The sequence below is a fragment of the Falco naumanni genome, chromosome 3, assembly GCF_017639655.2.
Source record: "Falco naumanni isolate bFalNau1 chromosome 3, bFalNau1.pat, whole genome shotgun sequence".
NCBI classification, from domain to species: domain Eukaryota; kingdom Metazoa; phylum Chordata; class Aves; order Falconiformes; family Falconidae; genus Falco; species Falco naumanni.
In genome coordinates, this window is record NC_054056.1 from 43,962,092 (window position 1) to 43,981,177 (window position 19,086).

At 39.4% G+C, this 19,086-nt stretch overlaps 1 protein-coding gene across 3 annotated transcripts in view; it reads left to right on the forward strand.

Moving 5' to 3' along the window:
* Positions 1 to 19,086, forward strand: part of FHOD3 (formin homology 2 domain containing 3) — a 415,861-nt gene that overhangs the window by 51,547 nt on the left and 345,228 nt on the right. For all 3 annotated transcript variants that reach the window (XM_040587702.1, XM_040587700.1, XM_040587701.1), the window contains exon 3: positions 7,664 to 7,728. In XM_040587702.1, the coding sequence (XP_040443636.1) occupies positions 7,664 to 7,728 (65 nt within the window). The remainder of the gene's footprint in view (positions 1 to 7,663; positions 7,729 to 19,086) is intronic.

Consider the following 19,086-nt stretch of genomic DNA (forward strand, 5'->3'; position numbering starts at 1 on the left):
GTTGTTTGCTTTGGTAGTGGCCATGAGATACAATGGAAATACCATCTGATTATTTCAAGAGAGGCCTGAGACAAGGTAAATGGATGCCTGACTGATCTGATACCATCTTGTTCAGAGTTGATCGTGCTGTGACTGATTTACTGATACTGAACATTACAGTGTGAAAGACTGAATATGGTGGGTGGGGGGTGTTGAAGGTTAGGGAGTGGGAAACCTTCCTGTCTAATAGCAATTGAAACTAATAAAATGCAAGATGCTATACTGTTTGCCAATGTCTGATTTCACCTTTATTCTCCCTGATGTGGTGAAACTGAAGAGGGCAAACCCTTATGTAATAGGTAGATTATATAGTGTTTCAAGATTTCCATGCAGGCTGCAGCTGTGAACTGATTGCCCTTAAGCAAGATGAGGAAGGGCATGATCCGTGCTATTAGCTCAGTGTAGAGGGGCAATGGGAAAAGTAAGGTACGTGCTCTGAATCTCCAGACTTAGAATCCCTTTACTGCTATTGCCAGATTAAATCAAAACATTTAGAACTTGTTTTCTTCCACATCTATGCTGTCTTTCTGGAAGGTCAGCTGGGATCTGAAGGAAATAATACCTCTTAGTTTAAAAACCAAAATGCATACATGGAAAAGTACTGAATTTTTCAGAGGTTTTGTGTGATTGTCCTTTCTAGCACAGTAAATGATTTTTATCTCTGAGTTATCCTTGGGATTTATCCCTATCTAGAACTGACTGGTCACAGAGTCATAGAATGGTTTGGGTTGGAAGGGACCTTAAAGATCAGCTAGTTCCAACCCACCTGCCATGGGCAGGGGCACCTTCCACTAGACCAGGCTGCTCAAAGCCCCATCCAGCCTGGCCTGAACACTGCCAGGGATGGGGCATCCAGAGCTTCTCTGGAAACCTGTTCCAGTGCGTCACCACCTTCACAGTCAGAATTTCTTCCTAATATTGAATTAAAATCTACCCTCTGTCAGCTTAAAGCCATTCTCCCTTGTCCTATCACTACCTGACCTTGTAAAAAGTCCCTCTCCAGCTTTCTGGTAGGTCCCCTCTAGGTAGTGGAAGGCTACTACAAGGTCTCCCTGGAGCCTTCTCTTCTCTGGGCTGAACGAGCCCAACTCTCTCAGCCTGTCTTCATAGAAGAGGTGCTCCAGCTCTCTGGTCATCTTCATGGCACTCCTCTGGACTCACTCCAACAGGTCCATGTCCTTTTTACGTTGGGGGCCCCAGACCTACATGCAGTACTGCAGGTGGGGTCTCATGAGAGCAGAGCAGAGAGGGAGAATCACCTCCCTTGACCTGATGGCCATGCATGTTCTGATGTACCCTGGGATTCGGTTGGCTTTGTGGGCAGCAAGCACACATTGCTGGGCTACAATGAGCTTCTCATTCACCAGCACCCCCACGTCCTCCTCCTCAGGGCTGCTTTTAACCTGTTCTCCACAAAGCCTGGCCTGCGTTTCTGCTTGGGATTGCCCCAACCCATGCACAGGATCTTTCACTTGGCCTTATTGAACTTCATGAGGTTCACATGGGAGCACATCTCAAGCCTGTCAGGGTTGCTCTGGATGGCATTCCTTCCCTCCAGCATGTCGACTGTACCATACAGCTTGGTTTCATCAGCAAACTTGCTGAGGGTGCACTCAATTCCTTTGTCCATTTCACCAACAAAGATTAAACAGCATTCCTTGAGGAATGTCAGTCGTCGCTGGTCTACTTGGACATTGAAGTGTTGACCGCAACTCTTTGAGTGTGACCATCTAGCCAGTCCTTATGCACTGAATGCTCCATCCATCAAATCCATGTCTCTTCAATTTAGAGACAAGGGTGCTGTGCTGAACAGTGTCAAATGCTTTGCACAAGTCTAGGTAGATCACATCAGTTCCTGTTCTGTCACCCACTAATGCTGTAACCCTGTCATAGAAGGCCACCAGATTTGTCAGGCATAATTTGCCCTTGCTGAGGCCATGCTGTTACCAATCGCCTCCTTATTCTCCATGTGCCTATGGAAACTCTCCATAGTTTCCAGGAGCATCTGCTCCATGATCTTGCCAGGCACAGAGGTGAGACTGACTGGCCTGTAGAATCCTGGGTCTTCCTTATTTCCCTTTGTAAAAATGGGGGTTATGTTTCCCCTTTTCCAGTCAGTGGGAACTTCACTGGATTACTGTGACTTCTCAGATATGATAGGGGCTTAGCAACATCATCCGTGTTCTTTCAGAATCTGTGGATGCATCTCGTCAGGTCCCATGGACTTACACCCTTATGATAACACTATTCTGAAAGGAAGAAATCCTTGCTTGGAATGGAGTAAAGTGAGGATTGTGGGAATATGCTAGTTTAAAACTGCTGTGAGGGTAGGTTATGATCGTTTATTATTTATTTATTTGTTTGAAAAGCAAATAAAATCACCCCAACAATATGTGTCACTCTTAAAGAAACTCCAGACTCCAGTGTGGTTGGTTGAGTGTGGTATAGTCCGAATCATAGATCATAGGGGGATTTCACTTACTTGCTGTGTAGCTGTATAAATGTATGTAGTGCTTCACAGAAGATTCAGGTCCAAGTTTGCCATTATGGGGTTAAGTTTGCTTATATTCTTTAAATGTTTCAAAAATGAAAGAATGTAGAGATCCCAGCAAAGAGTTTAGATACTCTCTTATCTATGTTATCTGAAAGGCTCCATGTTGTTTGTGAACTAAAATCACGGCTTCTAACAGCACCAGACTTTGTTTCTGCTGGTCATGGCCTTTTGATTCAGGTGTCTGTGCGATAGGGGGGCTTTTTTGAGCGAGTATAATGAAGAATAGTGAGTTTGCTTTTCAGCCAACTATGTTACTAGAGAGTATCATTAAAATCCTTGTAGCTTTGCTGCTGTGGTATACAACTCTGGCTTTTTTCCATGGTTGTGAAGTATCATGTAGAAAGCGGAACAGGGGAAACCCAGAAGGATGTAGTATGACCTTTTGTGGAATGAACACCCTCTAATGTCAAAAAAGCCTAATGACCTTTTATTGACACATTAAGTAATCATTAAGAAAGCTTGAAAATTAATTTTTTACTTTGATTTTAAATGATGATGCGTTTTCATAAACATCAGATTGTTTTAAAAGAAACTAAATTTATTGGATTGAAATATTCTAGGCTTTCAGCAAAATATTAGGAAATCTGAATGGCTGCCCATCCTGAAAGAAAGGTTCACCAGGAAAGAAAGAAAACCTTGAAATAGGAGAATGCATTAATTAACATACATTTTCTGTATTACAAAGGTGAACTTTAACAGGGAAGTGACTTCCTTGCTAATAATGACAATGAATCATGACTGGATCATAACATAGAAATCCAATTTTTGATACCAGCAACTCTTCAGCGTAGATCTGAGGAGGAGGGATGTCTGTGTCATCATAACATAGACTCCCTTAAAAATTCCTTTAAAAGCTTCCTCGAAACATTAAGAAGAAAACTGGGTGTGTGTGTGTGGAGTTTTTTATTTGTTTAGCATTTGTCTTCCTGTCTGTCTTTTCTCTGAAGCAACGTTCTCAGTATGTCTCTTCTAGTCGAGGCAAGGAATTGCTAGGTTCAACCGTAGGTTTTACGTTGGATCAAGTAACAATTTAAGACAGCCAATCTAGGTGGTATTTTCAAAATGTCACATAAATTATGTCTTGGAAATGTATAATTAAATGAAACCATTTGTAATACAGTACATAAACAATGACAAAATAAAGCATTTATATGCCAGAAGACAGGCACTCAGTGAACTGTTGGCATGTGTTTCTTTAACAACTTCTCTAAGTTGAATGCAGAGAACATTCTGTATCTTGGTAACTTCAAAGACTGGAAGCTAATCTACTAGCAATAATGATTCTGCTATCAACATATCAACACAATACGTGAAATTTACCTACTGTACTGCTGCTAAATTGCAGCTATTAAATACTTGTTGGCTTTTTTTATAAAGACTAGCCAGTTGCACTCATGAGAATGTATACTTTTATTTTTTAAGTCATACCAAGAAAACTGCAAGCCTTAGATAAGAGTAGATTACAGGCTTTGGTATGTTATATGCCAAGGTTCTGTTTTTAAGAAATGGAACCTGTTTGGGATTATTTTTCACAGGAAATTATTGAACCTCTTTTTGTTTTAATGCAAATGCCCTCTCTGTTCCACAGTGCATGTGCGCACACACACACCGTTATCAGGACAAACTTGCCTACAGGTATGCTTTTTAATGCTGTCTGTCCAGTAGTTCATTAGGCTATGAAATCCTGACAGATTCAGTTACCCCATTTTTGGCATTTATTGTTTTAAGATGCTTGCCCCTAAATTGATGTGTGTAGAATCGTGTATGTAAGAGTTTTCAGAGGTGATCTTCCTTCTGCAAAAACATTATTCATGCTGCATGACAGTCAAAAACATTTAAAATTCAAAAAGAATGCATAATTTTTAGTGCTTTACATATTACATATTACAGAAGCAATTAGCTTCTGTGTGGGAAATCTAGTATGCTTAAACCCCATTAAATGACTTTGTTGAGCTTTCATCTCTCTAACTTCTGCGATTTGAATGCTGTTGATTTTGGTAGACTGGAAAAGTCGAAAATAATAACCAATGATAGAAGAGAACAAAAATTACTGTTTGTGCATGTGAGAGTTTTCTGTGTTATGAGGTATATAGTTGGGTTGATATTGTAGAATAGAACTTGTAGAAGAAAGTTTGAGCTAAGTTTTGCTCTAAATTTTCAGGGCCCTCTGTAGGGAGATGAGGTAGAGAGGGAAGTAGCACCACTGTTGAAGCTTGGCTAACTACTAAACCCCCCCCAACTATTGTTTATATTGAGAAACATCATGCATTATGTTTTTAAAAAACAAGGTAAAACTGTTAAATTGTGATGAGCCTGAATCTCAACAAGCCTTACAATGGTGCTGAATTCTTAGTTCCTTGTGTTCATTCACTGTTTCTGGTGACTGAGCGCTACTTGCTGTCCAGTTCTTTCAGCAGATCACCACAGACCTGCAGATTTCAACAGAGCCCTGGCAAAGTCAGCATACATTCTACACTACAGACTGCTGAAGAACTAAAGAATACCATTATAACAATACCCTTTCGATGTTACATTGTCATTAGCGATTTCTTTTAGTTGATTATGTCTGATTATGTAGGCTTCCTTTTTCTTTGCTAACTTGAGCAAAACTGATCTGGGTCCTCTTTACAGTTACTGTTCTGAAATAATACAACAATCTCTACTCAATTTTTCCATTTTCTGATTTGTCACCTTGGAGGATTTGTTTATGTCGGAAGTACCAGAGTTCAAAAGTCTGGTTTATTAGGACCCTGAAATTTACGTTGAGGTAAAAGAAAGGCAATTAGAAGGTTGGAATAGGTTGGTAAGCTGAAAGTTGGACCTTTGATGTTTGAGGAGCTCAGTTTTGGATCCCAGAGGAGTGAAAGCGGTCCTTCATCCAACTAGTGGGAGTTTGCCAAAACAAAGTGTGGGGAAGAGGTTTTGGGAACATCAGAAGTGGTGTTCGCCAGGGCTCTGTGTTGGAGCCAGTCCTGTTTAATATCTTTATCGACAATCTGGAAAAGTGGATTGAATGCACCCTCAGTATTTTTGCAGATGATACCAAGTTGGGTGGGAGTGTTGATCTGCTGGAGGGCAGGAAGGTTCTGCAGAGGGATCTGGACAGGCTGGACTGATGGGCCAAGGTCAATTGTATGAGGTTGTGCATGTCCTACACTTGGGTCACAACCACCCCACGCAGCGCTACAGGCCTGGGGAAGAGCGGCTGGAAAGCTGCCTGGTGGGAAAGGACCTGGGGGTTCTGAATGACAGCCGGCTGAACATGAGCCAGCAGTGTGCCCAGGGGGCCAAGGCAGCCAACAGCACCCTGGCTTGTATCAGAAGCAGTGTGGCCAGCAGGACCAGGGCAGTGGTTGCCCCCCGTACTCAGCGTTGGTGAGGCCGCACCTCAAATCCTGTGTTCAGCTTTGGGCCCCTCACTTCAGGAGGGATGCAGAGGTGCTGGAGCGTGTCCAGAGATGGGCAATGGAGCTGGTGAAGGGTCTGGAGCACGAGTCTTATGAGGAGTGACTGAGGGAACTGGGATGGTTTAGTCTGCAGAAAGAGAGAGAAGCTCTGAAATCTTACGTTCCCAACAACTCCCTGAAAGGAGGCTGTAGGCAGGTGGGGGTAGGTCTCTTCTCCCAGGTAACAAGCAACAGGACAAGAAGAAATGGCCTCCAGTTGCTCCAGGGGAGACTTAGATTGGGCATTAGGCAAAATTTCTTCACTGAAAGGGTGGTCAAGCATTGGAACAGGCTGCCCGGGGAGATGGTGGAGTCACCATCCCTGGCAGGGTTTAAAACACAATAATACGGTTCTTAGGGACATGGTTTAGTGATGGCCTTGGCAGTTCTAGGTTAATGGTTGGCCTTGATGATCTCAAAGGTTTTTTCCAACCTACATGATTCTATGGTTCTATCTGGAAGATAGTTGGTTTGTTCTAATGAGATATAGCCAGTGCAAAATTCTGTTGGGAGGCTGTGTGGAGCGTTTGGCCCTGAAATCTCAGCACAGCCATAACGTGTATAACTGAGGAAGGCTGTGCTGGTTTTGAATTTGCCTCTAACTTGTATATACAAGTGGGTCTCAGCTTTGCATGACACAAACTAAGCTGCATCCAAGTGTGTTCTAAAAACAGTTCAGCTTCTTGCATGTTTTCCTCTGATAAATTCACAGAATGGCTGAGGTTGAAAGGACCTCTGAAGGTCATCTGGTCCACCCTCCCTGCTCAAGCAGGGCCATGTAGACCTGCTTGCCTAGGAATTGCATGATTAGTTCCAGAGAAAAGAGGGAGAATATGCTGCTGTACAAATGGTAAAGGCATCTGGCTTTTCTTATCCTCCCACCTTCCACCAGCTTGGATGCAGAGGCAAAGAGCTGGCCATGTCTTCATGCCAGTCTGTGGTGTAGCACCTAGAAATAAAGGAGAGAAGAAATGCAGCTAACACTAATTTGTCTGAAAAACACTTGAGGAATGTAGCTGTTAATTAAGATGGAGTCATTCCATTCAAGACTAGGACAGAAATGAGAGCCAGAGTGAAGGATGACTCAGTTTTGCATCTTTGCCTGAAAAACACATCTGTCTTTGTGCTTTAAAGACAGATTAGGGTACATGAGCAGATCTGTGAAATCACAAGTACCCTCTTGTTTAACCTTGCATTTTCTTTTGGTGCTTATCTATACCTAGCTTTAAAATATTTATGTGAAAATTAAAATGTGCAGCTGTAACTTGGTACTTCTGTAATAGGGATTCCTGGAAAGTCATTGTGGTGGGTTGACCCTGGCCAGCTGCCAGATGTTCACCCAGCCGCTCTCTCACTCCCTGTCCTCAACAGAAGGGAGGGAAAAGAAGATGAAAAAACTCATTGACTGGGATAAAGACAAAGAGATCACTTACCAGTTACTGTCATTGGCAAAACAGGCCTGATTTGTGGAAAACTAATTTTTTGCTGATTAAAATAGTCAGATGATGAGAAAGAAAGACATAACTTGTAATACCTTCCCTCAGCCCCCATCCTGTTTTCCTAGGCTCAACTTCACTCCTCTACCTTCTCCCTATACCTTTAAATATTTTTCCTTTCTTTTTAGGAGGGGCAAGAAGCACAGTATAATTCTGAGGACCCAGCTGTCGGTGAGAGTCCATGCCTGCATTGGTAAGTGGAGTTCCACATGCCTGAAAGAGAACAAATATACAGAATCGATCTTTGAGAAGCAAATCTGGGCAATGTGAGTCAGACTTGCTGTGTTACAAATTGAGGATAATGGCCAATAAACTGATTTCTTCTGCTTGTTGCATGTTAAAATTAGGCTGTATTAGTTACATTACCCTTAAAGTATGTTAACAGCCCAGAGTAGCATAGCATTTGACAGTGAAGTGGGATGGTTGGGGGTGCTTTGGAGAATCTGGGATCATCTGTCTTGTCACAGCCTTTGTGTGTGCCTGAAAAAGACTGTTCTGAATTGGGAAGGGGATCTGGAGAATTGTTGGCTGACAGCTAAATACAGTGTTTTAATAACATGTAATATTTATTACTTCACATCTTGCAGATCTTGGCTGTGTATTTGTCATTATCATAGTGTCAGTGTCTTAAAAACTTTGGTTGAAACAATGCCGTCCTGAGGAAAAGTCTGATGAAAGTCATAATGTGTGTGTTAAAAGAGCTTTAAGGTTGCACAAATGGCAGTTGATGTGCTGTGTTAGTATGTTCTCCAGCATTCTGCAGAGCAGAGTGTTTCACTGAGTGGTAGTGGCAAAGCTAATGCTCATGTTGCGGAGATAGGATAGATGCTATGGGCAGTTGGTTTAAAACAAAAATAAAAAATCCTATGTCCATGTGCTATGATTGCCTGTCTTGTTTTCAACTTCTTCATAGTATAGATTCAGCACCGTAATGTGTTTTGCTTGTTTTTGGTCTTGCTTCAAGAGGTTGTAGCTGAAACATTGAAATATATTTACCTTAAAAGGTAAAGAAGAAAGTAGAAGTTTTGTATTATTGCTATATGTATTATGCTACTGCTGTCGGAGGATTCATGCTTTAAATGTGACTAAAATTTTTTCCCCTGCCTCAAGAACGTGTTGTGAATTGGCCTTTCTGGAAATTTGAACTGAGCATAGGCAACCTACAGAATTCCTCGAATACCTCCCATTGACAGCAATCTCTAGGCTGCCTCATGCAGGAGCGGATTATTCTCTATTACTGTTGACTTGAGGAAGTACAGCAGAGCAAGCCTGTGCATTAAGTATTAGAGGAGAAACAGAGATGCTGCAAAGTCTAGGCTGATTTTATAAATGTGACTGAAATTAAGAACAGCTTGGAGAAGTTTGTTCTTGTTAGGTCTGGGAATATATTTGGCAAAACAGACTAGTTGCAGCAAGACAAGGTTTCATATGTTTCCTGGATTGAGGTTTTATAAAAAATATTTTCATGTAATTTTTTTTTTCGTCTAGAGTGCAGCCATAGAGGAATTGGAGCACACCAGGTACTGAGCTTCCACGCTTGGTTGCACTGTTGTTATCTGTTTGCCTTCAAGCTCACTGTGGGCAATTAGGCATATTATTGTACATGTATTTTAGTTGTTCCTGTATGAAAATGCGTTCCTTTGTCAGGTGCTGTTATTCTCTGGCAGCAGTGATGTCTTCAGCGGTGAGTAAGGAGGAAGCCAGGTTGCAGAACTTGAGTCCAGATTTCAAACATGTAGAGCAGAGGTGTGCTTGGATGTGGGCTTTTGGCTTGGTTTGTTATAGCAGAAAAGCCAAATGCAATATCTGATTCTGATTTCCAACCCACTGCTGCAGTTAAGAGTTTTAGGATAAGTTTTTGTTTCAGCCCATCGCTTGATGTAATGTCATTTCTTTTCTCTTATTTTCTTTTTTTATTTCTTCATATCAAATATGTCTCATTTATTGGTATGAGGTAGTTTGAAAGAGTCAGGGATGCTCGGCAGTTCTCAGTACTGACCTTGTTTGGTGACCTGTGCCTGGCAGTTAAACTTGTCACAGAATAGGAGGCTTATTTCATTGGTACAGTGAATACTTTCCTTCACCTTGCATATACTTTCACATCAGCTGCCTGTTAATGTCTTTTTAGAAATATAAGAATTAGGTTATAGAGGATAAAAGATGTATTATATATTTGGAGTGGAAGCTAGGAGTTAGAGCAATCTGAGTTTGTCTTATGTGGAATAAAATGGTCTTGCTTTGGCTATTTTTTTTTCAGTCTTCACAGTATCCTTGGAAAGCACTGTGGTTAGTTAGCGATGTTACTGATGCTTTCAAAGTTCCCAGCTGGTAGCCAGGACTGCTTTCTGGGAAGATGTGGTTTGTTCTGTAGCACGCTTGCCATACAGCCTCCTTGTGTTCAAGGTTTTACCTTGCTTTGAAGAGCTGAGAAGTGTAAAGAAATAGCTTTCCTGTAATAAACGCTGTCATTTGAAAGTTGGACCAACTTTCTTTTTTCCTTCTCCCTAACATGTTGTACTTTTAAATTGTGGGAAATACACAAGTGTTTATGTTCAGATGTCCAGATAAATTTTTCCATCATTAGTGACTTCATATCTCTGGGGAATTCGTTTGGCTTTAGTGTCAGAGGATGTATTGACTACAGGCCAATATTTTTAGGAGACTTGGGAAACTTTAGCAAGTCCCAACTCAAGTGGAGTGGGTTTTTTTTTGGTTTTAAGCAGAGCAGGGAAAGAATAGAGCTTAATAACTCGAGTGCAGAAGTTGTTAGTGGTATTTTCTACTCTATTGCTTATCAGTCGCTCTTAAGTATCTCACTCAGTGCATTAATGCTTATTTTTTCTTTTCAATTTGAGTTCTTGTCTTGTGTTCACACTTGGGACTTTCAGCATGGAGGAACAAATTCTCTTTTAAATACCACTCCTTTTCCCATTTTGTCTTGATCCTGATTAAGTTGTCAGGAATAATTTAAAACCACTTAAATTACCTTTTATACAAACTGCAATATTTTTAATGATTTTTTTATATATCAAAAGACTATTGCTAAAACCAGTTTTGTTCATAAAACATAACTAATTGAAAATTATAGACATACTTTTGTACATGTTGATGTTAAAAGTCCTTAGTGGAGGAAGATCAATCCTTAAATCACATAATGACAATTGGTTTTTCACTACAATCTGTCAAATTTGACTTTTTATTCAAATCAGATTTTTTGTGAGTTAATACCCTGTGGGAAAAGTCTTTCTTGTATTTTTGGCAGCTGTATGACTTCCCTTGCCTGTATTTAGTTGTGTCTTAATGTCATTTTAATTTGTATGTATTTAGCAATTACGGGGCTCAGCTGAAGCCTTGATAAAGTCCAGTGTAAATAAGGATGTAGCTTTACAGGGTGAATGCCAACAGTGCCAAAAACATTAGCCCCTGAAGCCAAATGGGAGGTTTTAATCAACTCTTTGACAGTGAAATTTTGAAGAACTTTAAAAGCCTCACTGTTTCTGGGTAGTGACTTTTGGTTTATTCGTTATGTCCTTGCTTGGACAGCTCTTTTTGCAGCTGCTGCTTCACTTGTCTGTACATTGCTTCTTGGTAGTTTTCTCTCAAAATCTCATGTAGTTTCTATGAGTAAAGGGATAATTTACTATGACATATCTATATGCAGTATTTAGCACAAGAGAGTCCTATGTTCTCTTTTAATTATGCCTGTGATGGGGAGTTGGGAGTGCTGCTGTCAATACCGAGAATGAGGTTTGGACAGGGACCTATGACAATGACTTAGAATGATTCTGCAAAAAGAAGCTTGACATAAGTTTCAGGTGTTAATACAATGCAATACAAGAAGAATGCAAATAATGAAGGTTGGTGGCAATTCTGAATACATGTATTGGCCTGGGATTGCTCAGAGTACTGTAGCTTGGAAGGTCAGCAAATATCGCAAGGTGTTTTTCTTAAATTTTACTTCTCATTTGTGTCAGTTTATTATTAAAAAAAAAAACAACAAACAAACAACAAAACAAACCACATACACCCAACCCTCAAGTAGTTATTTAAAATATTTTTGCATTATCTAATTTTGGTTTTGTATAGTTATAACTCCTTCTTGTATTGTGCATAGGTTTTCCTTTCTCTCTCTCCAGATTAAAAAAAAATAAATATAAAAATTGCATAGATACTTGTGCATTACATTTCATAGATTGATCCAGTGAGATCCCTAAACAGTTTGCAAGTATATTATTGGAGGAATCTTGGTAAGCGTATATTATAGCTTCATTATTAGGCATTATAACCATTTTATAATCCTGTTTTATTGGCTTTTGCAGATGGGCAGTTGCAGATTTACCAGAGCACAGTGCTTAAGTGATCTACAGTGTGCCTACCCTTCCCCATCCTTCCATGGGTGATCAGCAGTGGATTATTCCCAAGTATGTGACATAATAGCAGCCATGCCACATGGCAGCTGTTTCTGGCCCATGCTATTAGGGCATCTGCTTCAACCAGCAGCGTTATCCCCATTAATACAGCCTTTCCACGCAGCTGTCTGGATTGCCTCATTGACATCCGCTCGTTCTTGGTATCTTTTATGAAACGTAGCCATAAATATCTTCTTGAGCTCTTTTGTTCTGAGATACCTGAGGAAAGCTGTAAGCTAGATGTAACTAGGAGGCTAGTAGAAGCCAGCTGTTTTCATTTGTCCTGTAATGGCTGAAGTATGCAGCTAGTCCTTTTTTCCATGTACAGTTTTCCCTTCTGTTATCCATTATGCCAACTTTGTTGCATGTATTACAGCAAATATGATTAGGTTCTGCAAATGTTTATTCATCTATTGAACCTGGTTGGACCTGTCCCTCCAGGTGCTTTAGATGCAAATTCCTCTCCAGTGGAACCACAGTACTTTCAAGAAGAGTCATGTCTTGAGTCTATAACTATATCTGACACTTGTGCAGCAAAGTTAAGACACATGGACAGAAGTGGTGAAAAAACATGGTTTGTCCTCTTACAAGTATAGTATTGAAGTGTAGAAAAGCCAGTGTGATTTTGGTTAAGGGAATGTGAAACGGTGCTGTTTCATTCTCTGAGGACAGGGTTGCCTACAACCCATGCTATTGATAGTGTCTCAGTTGAGGTGCTTCTCCCTACAAATATCATTATCGTATTGTATCTGCCTGGCATGTTTGCAGTGTACTGGCTGCATAGCCATGGGTGCCATGAAGCTCCTCCAGTTCATACTATAAAACTTTGTGATTTCTTTTTTTAAAAGGGAATAGCTTATTGAATTTTAAATAAACAGCTTGGTAAGGGGCTTCTGAATAAACTAAGAGAAAGACTTTAATTAAAAAGCCTTCTTAAAGGAGGTTTAATTGTGGCACCATGAGCTCTTCCTTTGGGCAAATAGTGATTGGTATGTTCCACTGAAAGTCTCAAAGAGAGGTACTTTGGGTTGTTTGAAGGCCATTTTACAGTTTTCTGTTCAGTGTTAGGCATTCCTAATAGAAAACATTTTCAATTTGAGAGAGAGAACATGTGGAGAGCATTAGCAGTTCAGCAAAATGTGCAACCAATTCGAATTTAATTTAAGGGGAACAAAAAAGGTGCCTTGAGAATTTGTCGGAAGCGCTGTGGGTTTGCCTTCTTTGCACTAATGGTAACGAGAGAGAGAGGTGAGTTGAAATTGCTTTATCAAATAACTTCTCAGCATAATTGGGACAAAAAAATAATGCATTTAATGGTGTTGCATAGGGATCCTGCATGCATTACAGATTTGTAATGACAATATGCTTCCTATCTCTTGCTGTAACTTTGTAAAAGTCCTGGCTTAAATGAAGATAATAAACAACATGTTTATTAGATGTAAACTCCCATCACACAAATTGAAAAAATGTGAAAAGGAATGCCAGAGCTTGGGGGGATTTATTTTTCTTTTAAGGGTTAGGCTTTTTTTTAAATAAAATAATTTGAGTTCTAGTTAAGACAGTGCACGGTACTGGGGCCTGCTTCCAGATGTGATTAGAAATATCTGGTTCAGCTCTCTTTCAATTTGAGTGAAACATGAAATAGCTGCAAAGGCTATGATAAAAATACCTTTTTCAGGTTTTTAGGATTATTTAAACTTTCTTTCCTGAGAACATGGACTGCAGATGCTCTAAGTAAAAATCCCCTAGTTCCCAGATCAGATTGCTTTGTGAAAAATCTATCGATGTAACGAACTTGTGGCTTTGCTTTAATAACATACACCTCTTTAAACTGAAATGTTAGACTTCTGTTGTATTCCTTGTGCACGGTTTTAGTTGGCCTCCTTTGTGGGGATGAACTGCACAGTACTTCCCCATAACCTGTGACTTGACTTTCGTATGTCACCTCAAGAAACCTCTCGGCTGGTCCCATAGGATTTCAGGTGTTTTTCAACAAAGCGGGGAAATTTCCAAGATTTGTCTCTGCATGTTTCATTTAAATGAAATCCTTAAAATAGGCTCTGCAGCAAGAACCAAGAAGCTGTAGAGTAGATAAAGCCTCCATTAGCAGTGGGTTCTTGCTTTAAAGCAGTGGATTCCTGCTTTAAAGGGGCGTGTTCCAAGTTTGAAAGGACTGCTGTAGAGTGTGCTAGTGGGATGCTTTTCTCATCTGGGGAAGCTTTGTGTTAAAATGTGAAAGCTTATCTGACTGGACTCACACCGGGAAGTACTGCAGAGATCTCATGAAATGTCTTTGAACTGGGATATCTTCCTTCTGACTTTTTTTTTTCTCCCCTGACAGCTTAGATTTCCATAATAATTCCCTTTTCTTACAATGTGTAAAAATTTGCAAGGGAGAAGGATCTAATTTTAACTCTTAAAACATAGTGAGATTTAAAGCAAATCTTGTTTGAGGATTTATCTTTCTTTATTTATAATCATCTTCAGTGGTACCTCAAAAGAAACCACCTCCTTATAAATTCAGAAAGGAAAATAAGTGGATTTGCTTCCTACCCCCCAACACAAGCCTGTTTAGACTTGTTTCAGGTGTTTTTTTTTTTTTTTAAATTAAAGATATTACTGATATGTTGTATTTTTTAAAAGTGGATTTTTTTCATGCAGTCTAAACATTTTTTGAAGATTAAAAAATTCTAACAAAACGCAATACTGCTTTTACTCTTTGCCACACAGTCTCCCCAGTGCTTTGAAAGTACAGTACATCTGCTGATAAGTAAAATCTTACAAAAAAAAAAAAGGACTACTAAGTTAATTAGTGATTAACTTGAAATTACTGGAGTATACTGCAGTTGAAGTTTCTAAAATTCCATGTCTAGAAGAGTCATGTTGCTATTGTTAGGCCTAGATTTACCACCTTTTTGTAATCTAAAGAGAAAAAGACATTGTAAATTTAACCTCTGAGATGAGTGAGAAGAATTTTGTAACATTTTAAACTGTTTGTGACTGCTCATATGGACCCCACTGGAAATAACTTGTCACGGTAGTAGTATCTACTACAATGAGGTGTTTGTGGATTTGGTAGGGGTTTTGGTGTTCAGTGTGCTTTTGTTTGTTGTTTTTTGTTGGTGTGTTCTTTTTTGTTTGTTTGTTTTTGTTTTTGTGGGGTGTTGGTTTTTAGAAAAAACAGCAAATAATTATTTTTATGGATTATTTTGGCATTTTTTTAACTACTTCCATGTTGTTCGATTAGATTTTGAGAAATACTTGCCCAATAAATAAATGAGTGCACCCTAGGAACTGGCTCTAACATTCCTGTTGCAGTTCTAGAGGAGTTGTTGCAAAGGCCCAAGGCTGGTCCTTTGTGAACTGTGGGAGCTCTTCAAGGTTAAATATTTCATGAACCCCTTCAGCACCGCTTATACTTGGTGTGGCCTTTCCACCAGGGTTGTCTGGGCATCAGTCTTTTCCAAATCACAGCTCGTGACTGTTATGTCACTTGGCTGTGGCTTGCTAAGAGGTGGCTGTAGCCATCCTGCTAAGGTAGAAATCTACAGAAATGGTTACTGCTGTATAGCTAGTTGTGAATGTGACAAACTTCTTTCACTTCATTGTTAACAATCCCCAGATTTTCAAAGGGATATCCTAAATTTCATTAAGTGTAGGAGTTTTTGTGTTTTTCTTAAATATAAAATAAAATAACAAATGTCATGCAACCTCTTACATCAATAGCTGTCATTAGTTTTCATGTAGTTTCCCTTTTTAGCCATTTGCATTTCCCGCTTTGTGTGTATTGATAGACAAAGTGGTTTGTACTCTTATGGTCAGTGTTCAGACTGTTGAACTTATTTTTCTGTAGACTGAAGCACGGCATGGTCAAGCTCTTAACTAGGGAAAAAAAGTTAAGTTCATATTAAGTAGCTTCAAATAAATTAGTGTTACACTCTGAAGAGAACGGAGTATTTTTTTTCCTGCCTCCATCTAAACCTGTTCTATACAGGAGATATAAACCAAACAAATGATTTGGGTTCAGATTAGTTCTCTTGAAACCATGCACCACTCAGGCCTGTTTTAAGCTTTAGCTAACAAAACTTCTTTGACTGAAACAGAATTAAGCACCTAAACTATGGAAGAGAAATTAGGAACTGCTGCTTAAAAACTATAGGTTTGGAATAGAAAGTGTTGGTATTTCTTTGGAATGTTGTTTTAATCCCTGCCACTGATTTAGCCTTGTTTGTAAGGAAGGTGGAGGGATGCTGATTTTGCTCAAGCGGAATTAGGGTAAATATAGTTCCTACCTCCCCGAGATGTTCTGTATGGACAAACTTTGCTTTGATTTATGAACAGTCTCTAAGCATGTATATGAAAGACTGCATTACCATTAAATGTATAGTTTTTGTCTAATAGCTTGTATGTTTAGAAATGTGACATTCTTTATATTGCTCAATTGTATTTAGCTCTGAATTTTCTGAAATTTAAGGAGCTGCATAATGATCCTGAAATTGGCTGCAGTGCAAGTTGTGCCTCTCACCAGAATTTTTGGGTAGAAAAAGAACTGGATTAGTGACGTTTAATTTTCTATAATGTACTTCTAATGTAGTAAAAGAGAAGAGGTGATGTTAGCTCATAAAGCAAGGAATTGTGCTACTATGGAAAGAAGGCTTCTCTTCAGAATGAATCTATTACATGTGATGCTTCTGAGTGGAAGCCCTGCAAAAGGGAAGAGTTTTAGCATAAGGAAAATCTGTATACTCTGTTTAGTACTAACAAAATAGTGTCTAGAGAATGTCTGGGCTGATTGCTGATTCCCCCCCCCCCAGTTACTGGAGGAGCAACTGTGGAATAAATAGGGAAACATTTCTTCTTCATTGTATTCTCTCTGGTATGGTGGGTTTTTCCCATCCATTGCATGTCTGATTTCTGCTCTCTGATGGGTAGTTCTGATCTCTTAGTTGACTGTCATGTACCACAGATGAATGTATGCTGTCCAGAGTGCCTTATGAGGATCTATTTTTGATTAGGTTAAAATAAAGCATATATGCATATTATTCAAATGCAAGGTCAGGGGATGCATGTTTGAACATTATTAGTCTGCTTCAGTCTGCTTATCTTGAAAAATGGTGAGCAAAATGTGCATACTCATGGTCAACTATGCTTCAAATGCATGCTGCTTGCTAACTTTTTGTGAGCTCTCAGCAAGGCCAAGTCTATGGTTTTCATCTTTTCAGACAAAGTCTATGTAGTTTCAGTCCTTATAGGTATTGAAAGGATTAAGTTTTGTTACCAACTCAAGGTCATACAGTGGAAAGCGATACAAAATATGTGTGGTTTCATAACACTGGACTGATTTTTTTTTTTTTCCATCTGCTTTATTAACTCTCTTCACTGTGATAGGTAGTGTTAAATGCACTATCTCTTAATTGAACAGTCAAGAAATAGTTGTGCTCTTTTAAGTTTTCATCGTGGTATTCAAATGTGCTATTCTTTCTTTGCCTTCAGTTATGCTATTCTTCTCTCATTTATATGATATTCATCCTTTTCATGTGCAACTGCTTTTATTTCTGTAGAAATTAAGATTATTGAATTTGTAAATTGGGTGCCTCTCAATTTATTTATTTCTTGAAAGAAATAGTCCAAAGACTGGGGACCTTAATTTAAATAGGTGTTACGGTGCCCTGATGTAACACATGTTGTCTTCTGTGAGATTTTACAATGAAGTATCCGCCAAATCCACCCAGTGTCGAGAAGAAAATATGTACTGTAATGTGAAATATTGCAATGGTACCTTTGGAAGCCTTTAAATAAAATGCTCATCTGCACTATTAAATACTATGTAATGCAGAAGGCTTCCCTTTTCACAGTTTTTCATGTCTTCATGTTATTTTTAATCATGAGCTTCGCTTTTCTGTGTTTTCCTTTGTTTTTTTGGAGGGTTTTTTTTGGTGTGTGGTGTTTTGTCTTTTTTTTTTTTTTTTTATGCACAGCATTTGTATTGTAATGATAATAGTTCCTGGTAGTCCCTTTTTTTTTCTTTTTTTTTTCCCCTGCTTCAGACTTAACAAAGCATATAAAAATTTAGCTCCAAACAGATAAAGTTACAATCTGTTAATTTAAAACCTCAGCAGAAGTTCCCGTGGCTGAGCAGCATGCTACTGTCAGTGGTAGGACGTTATGAGCCATGTCAATGCATACTTAGCAGTTTAAGATGGGTCTGGTATGTATGAAGTTATATATCAGGTTTCTTTTGACCTTTCAGACATTAAATATTTAGCTCTGGTCTTAGTATTAAGGCATGAAGAGGAGTGTGTTGGTAAATTGTGTCCTTAAAAAAATAAATATAATAAAACCTGCTTCTGCGGGTTTATGTCTCCCCGTGACTGTTGACTAGGATTACACTTCAGCTTTAAGGGCCAGATGTAACCTCAGAATGTCTAAATCTGGCATATCAAGTGAACTTGTTGCTGTGCTGAGGAGGAAAATATAAATGTTGGATGTGTTCCTTGCTTCTTCCATAATCCTAAATTTAAAGTTCACTGGCCATTTAAGAGCCTGTTCAGCACCACATGCCACTGGAGAGGTTTGCTTACCACTTGACTTCGTGTGAAACAGGGACAGCTGAGTGTGGAAAGCTCCTCGGCAGGTGGGGCCGGGGAGACGGGGGCCTGGGACTGGTCTCACCCATGTCTGAGGGCTGGGGTTTTCCTCAGCCCTTGTAGCATTAGCGCTTATTCTGCAGGGTGTGGGGGCATGGCAAGTGGTTCCAAGGAGGGAATGATAGTGATGATGCTGGCGAGATCGCAGCCAGCTGTCATTGCTTTTCTGCCTCTTGATGCTTAGAGGTGCATGCATATTCCTCTGTAACTGCATCAGTAACGCATCAGGAGGCTTCCCTACTTTTTTTTTCCTTTTTGTTTTTGTTTTTTGTTTGTTTGGTTGGTTTTTTTTTTGCTTTCATCCTGAAATGCTTGGTATTGCACTGTGGAAAAAACTTGCTGTAGAAAATTTGGATATTTGGTCCAGCATCATATGTAAACTAACCTTAAAAACTTTGTTAAAGCTCTCACAAAGGTATTCTGCCATATGATGTTCACTTCAACGATAGTATGTTGAAAAGTATTAATTTTAATTAATCCAAATATATTAAAATT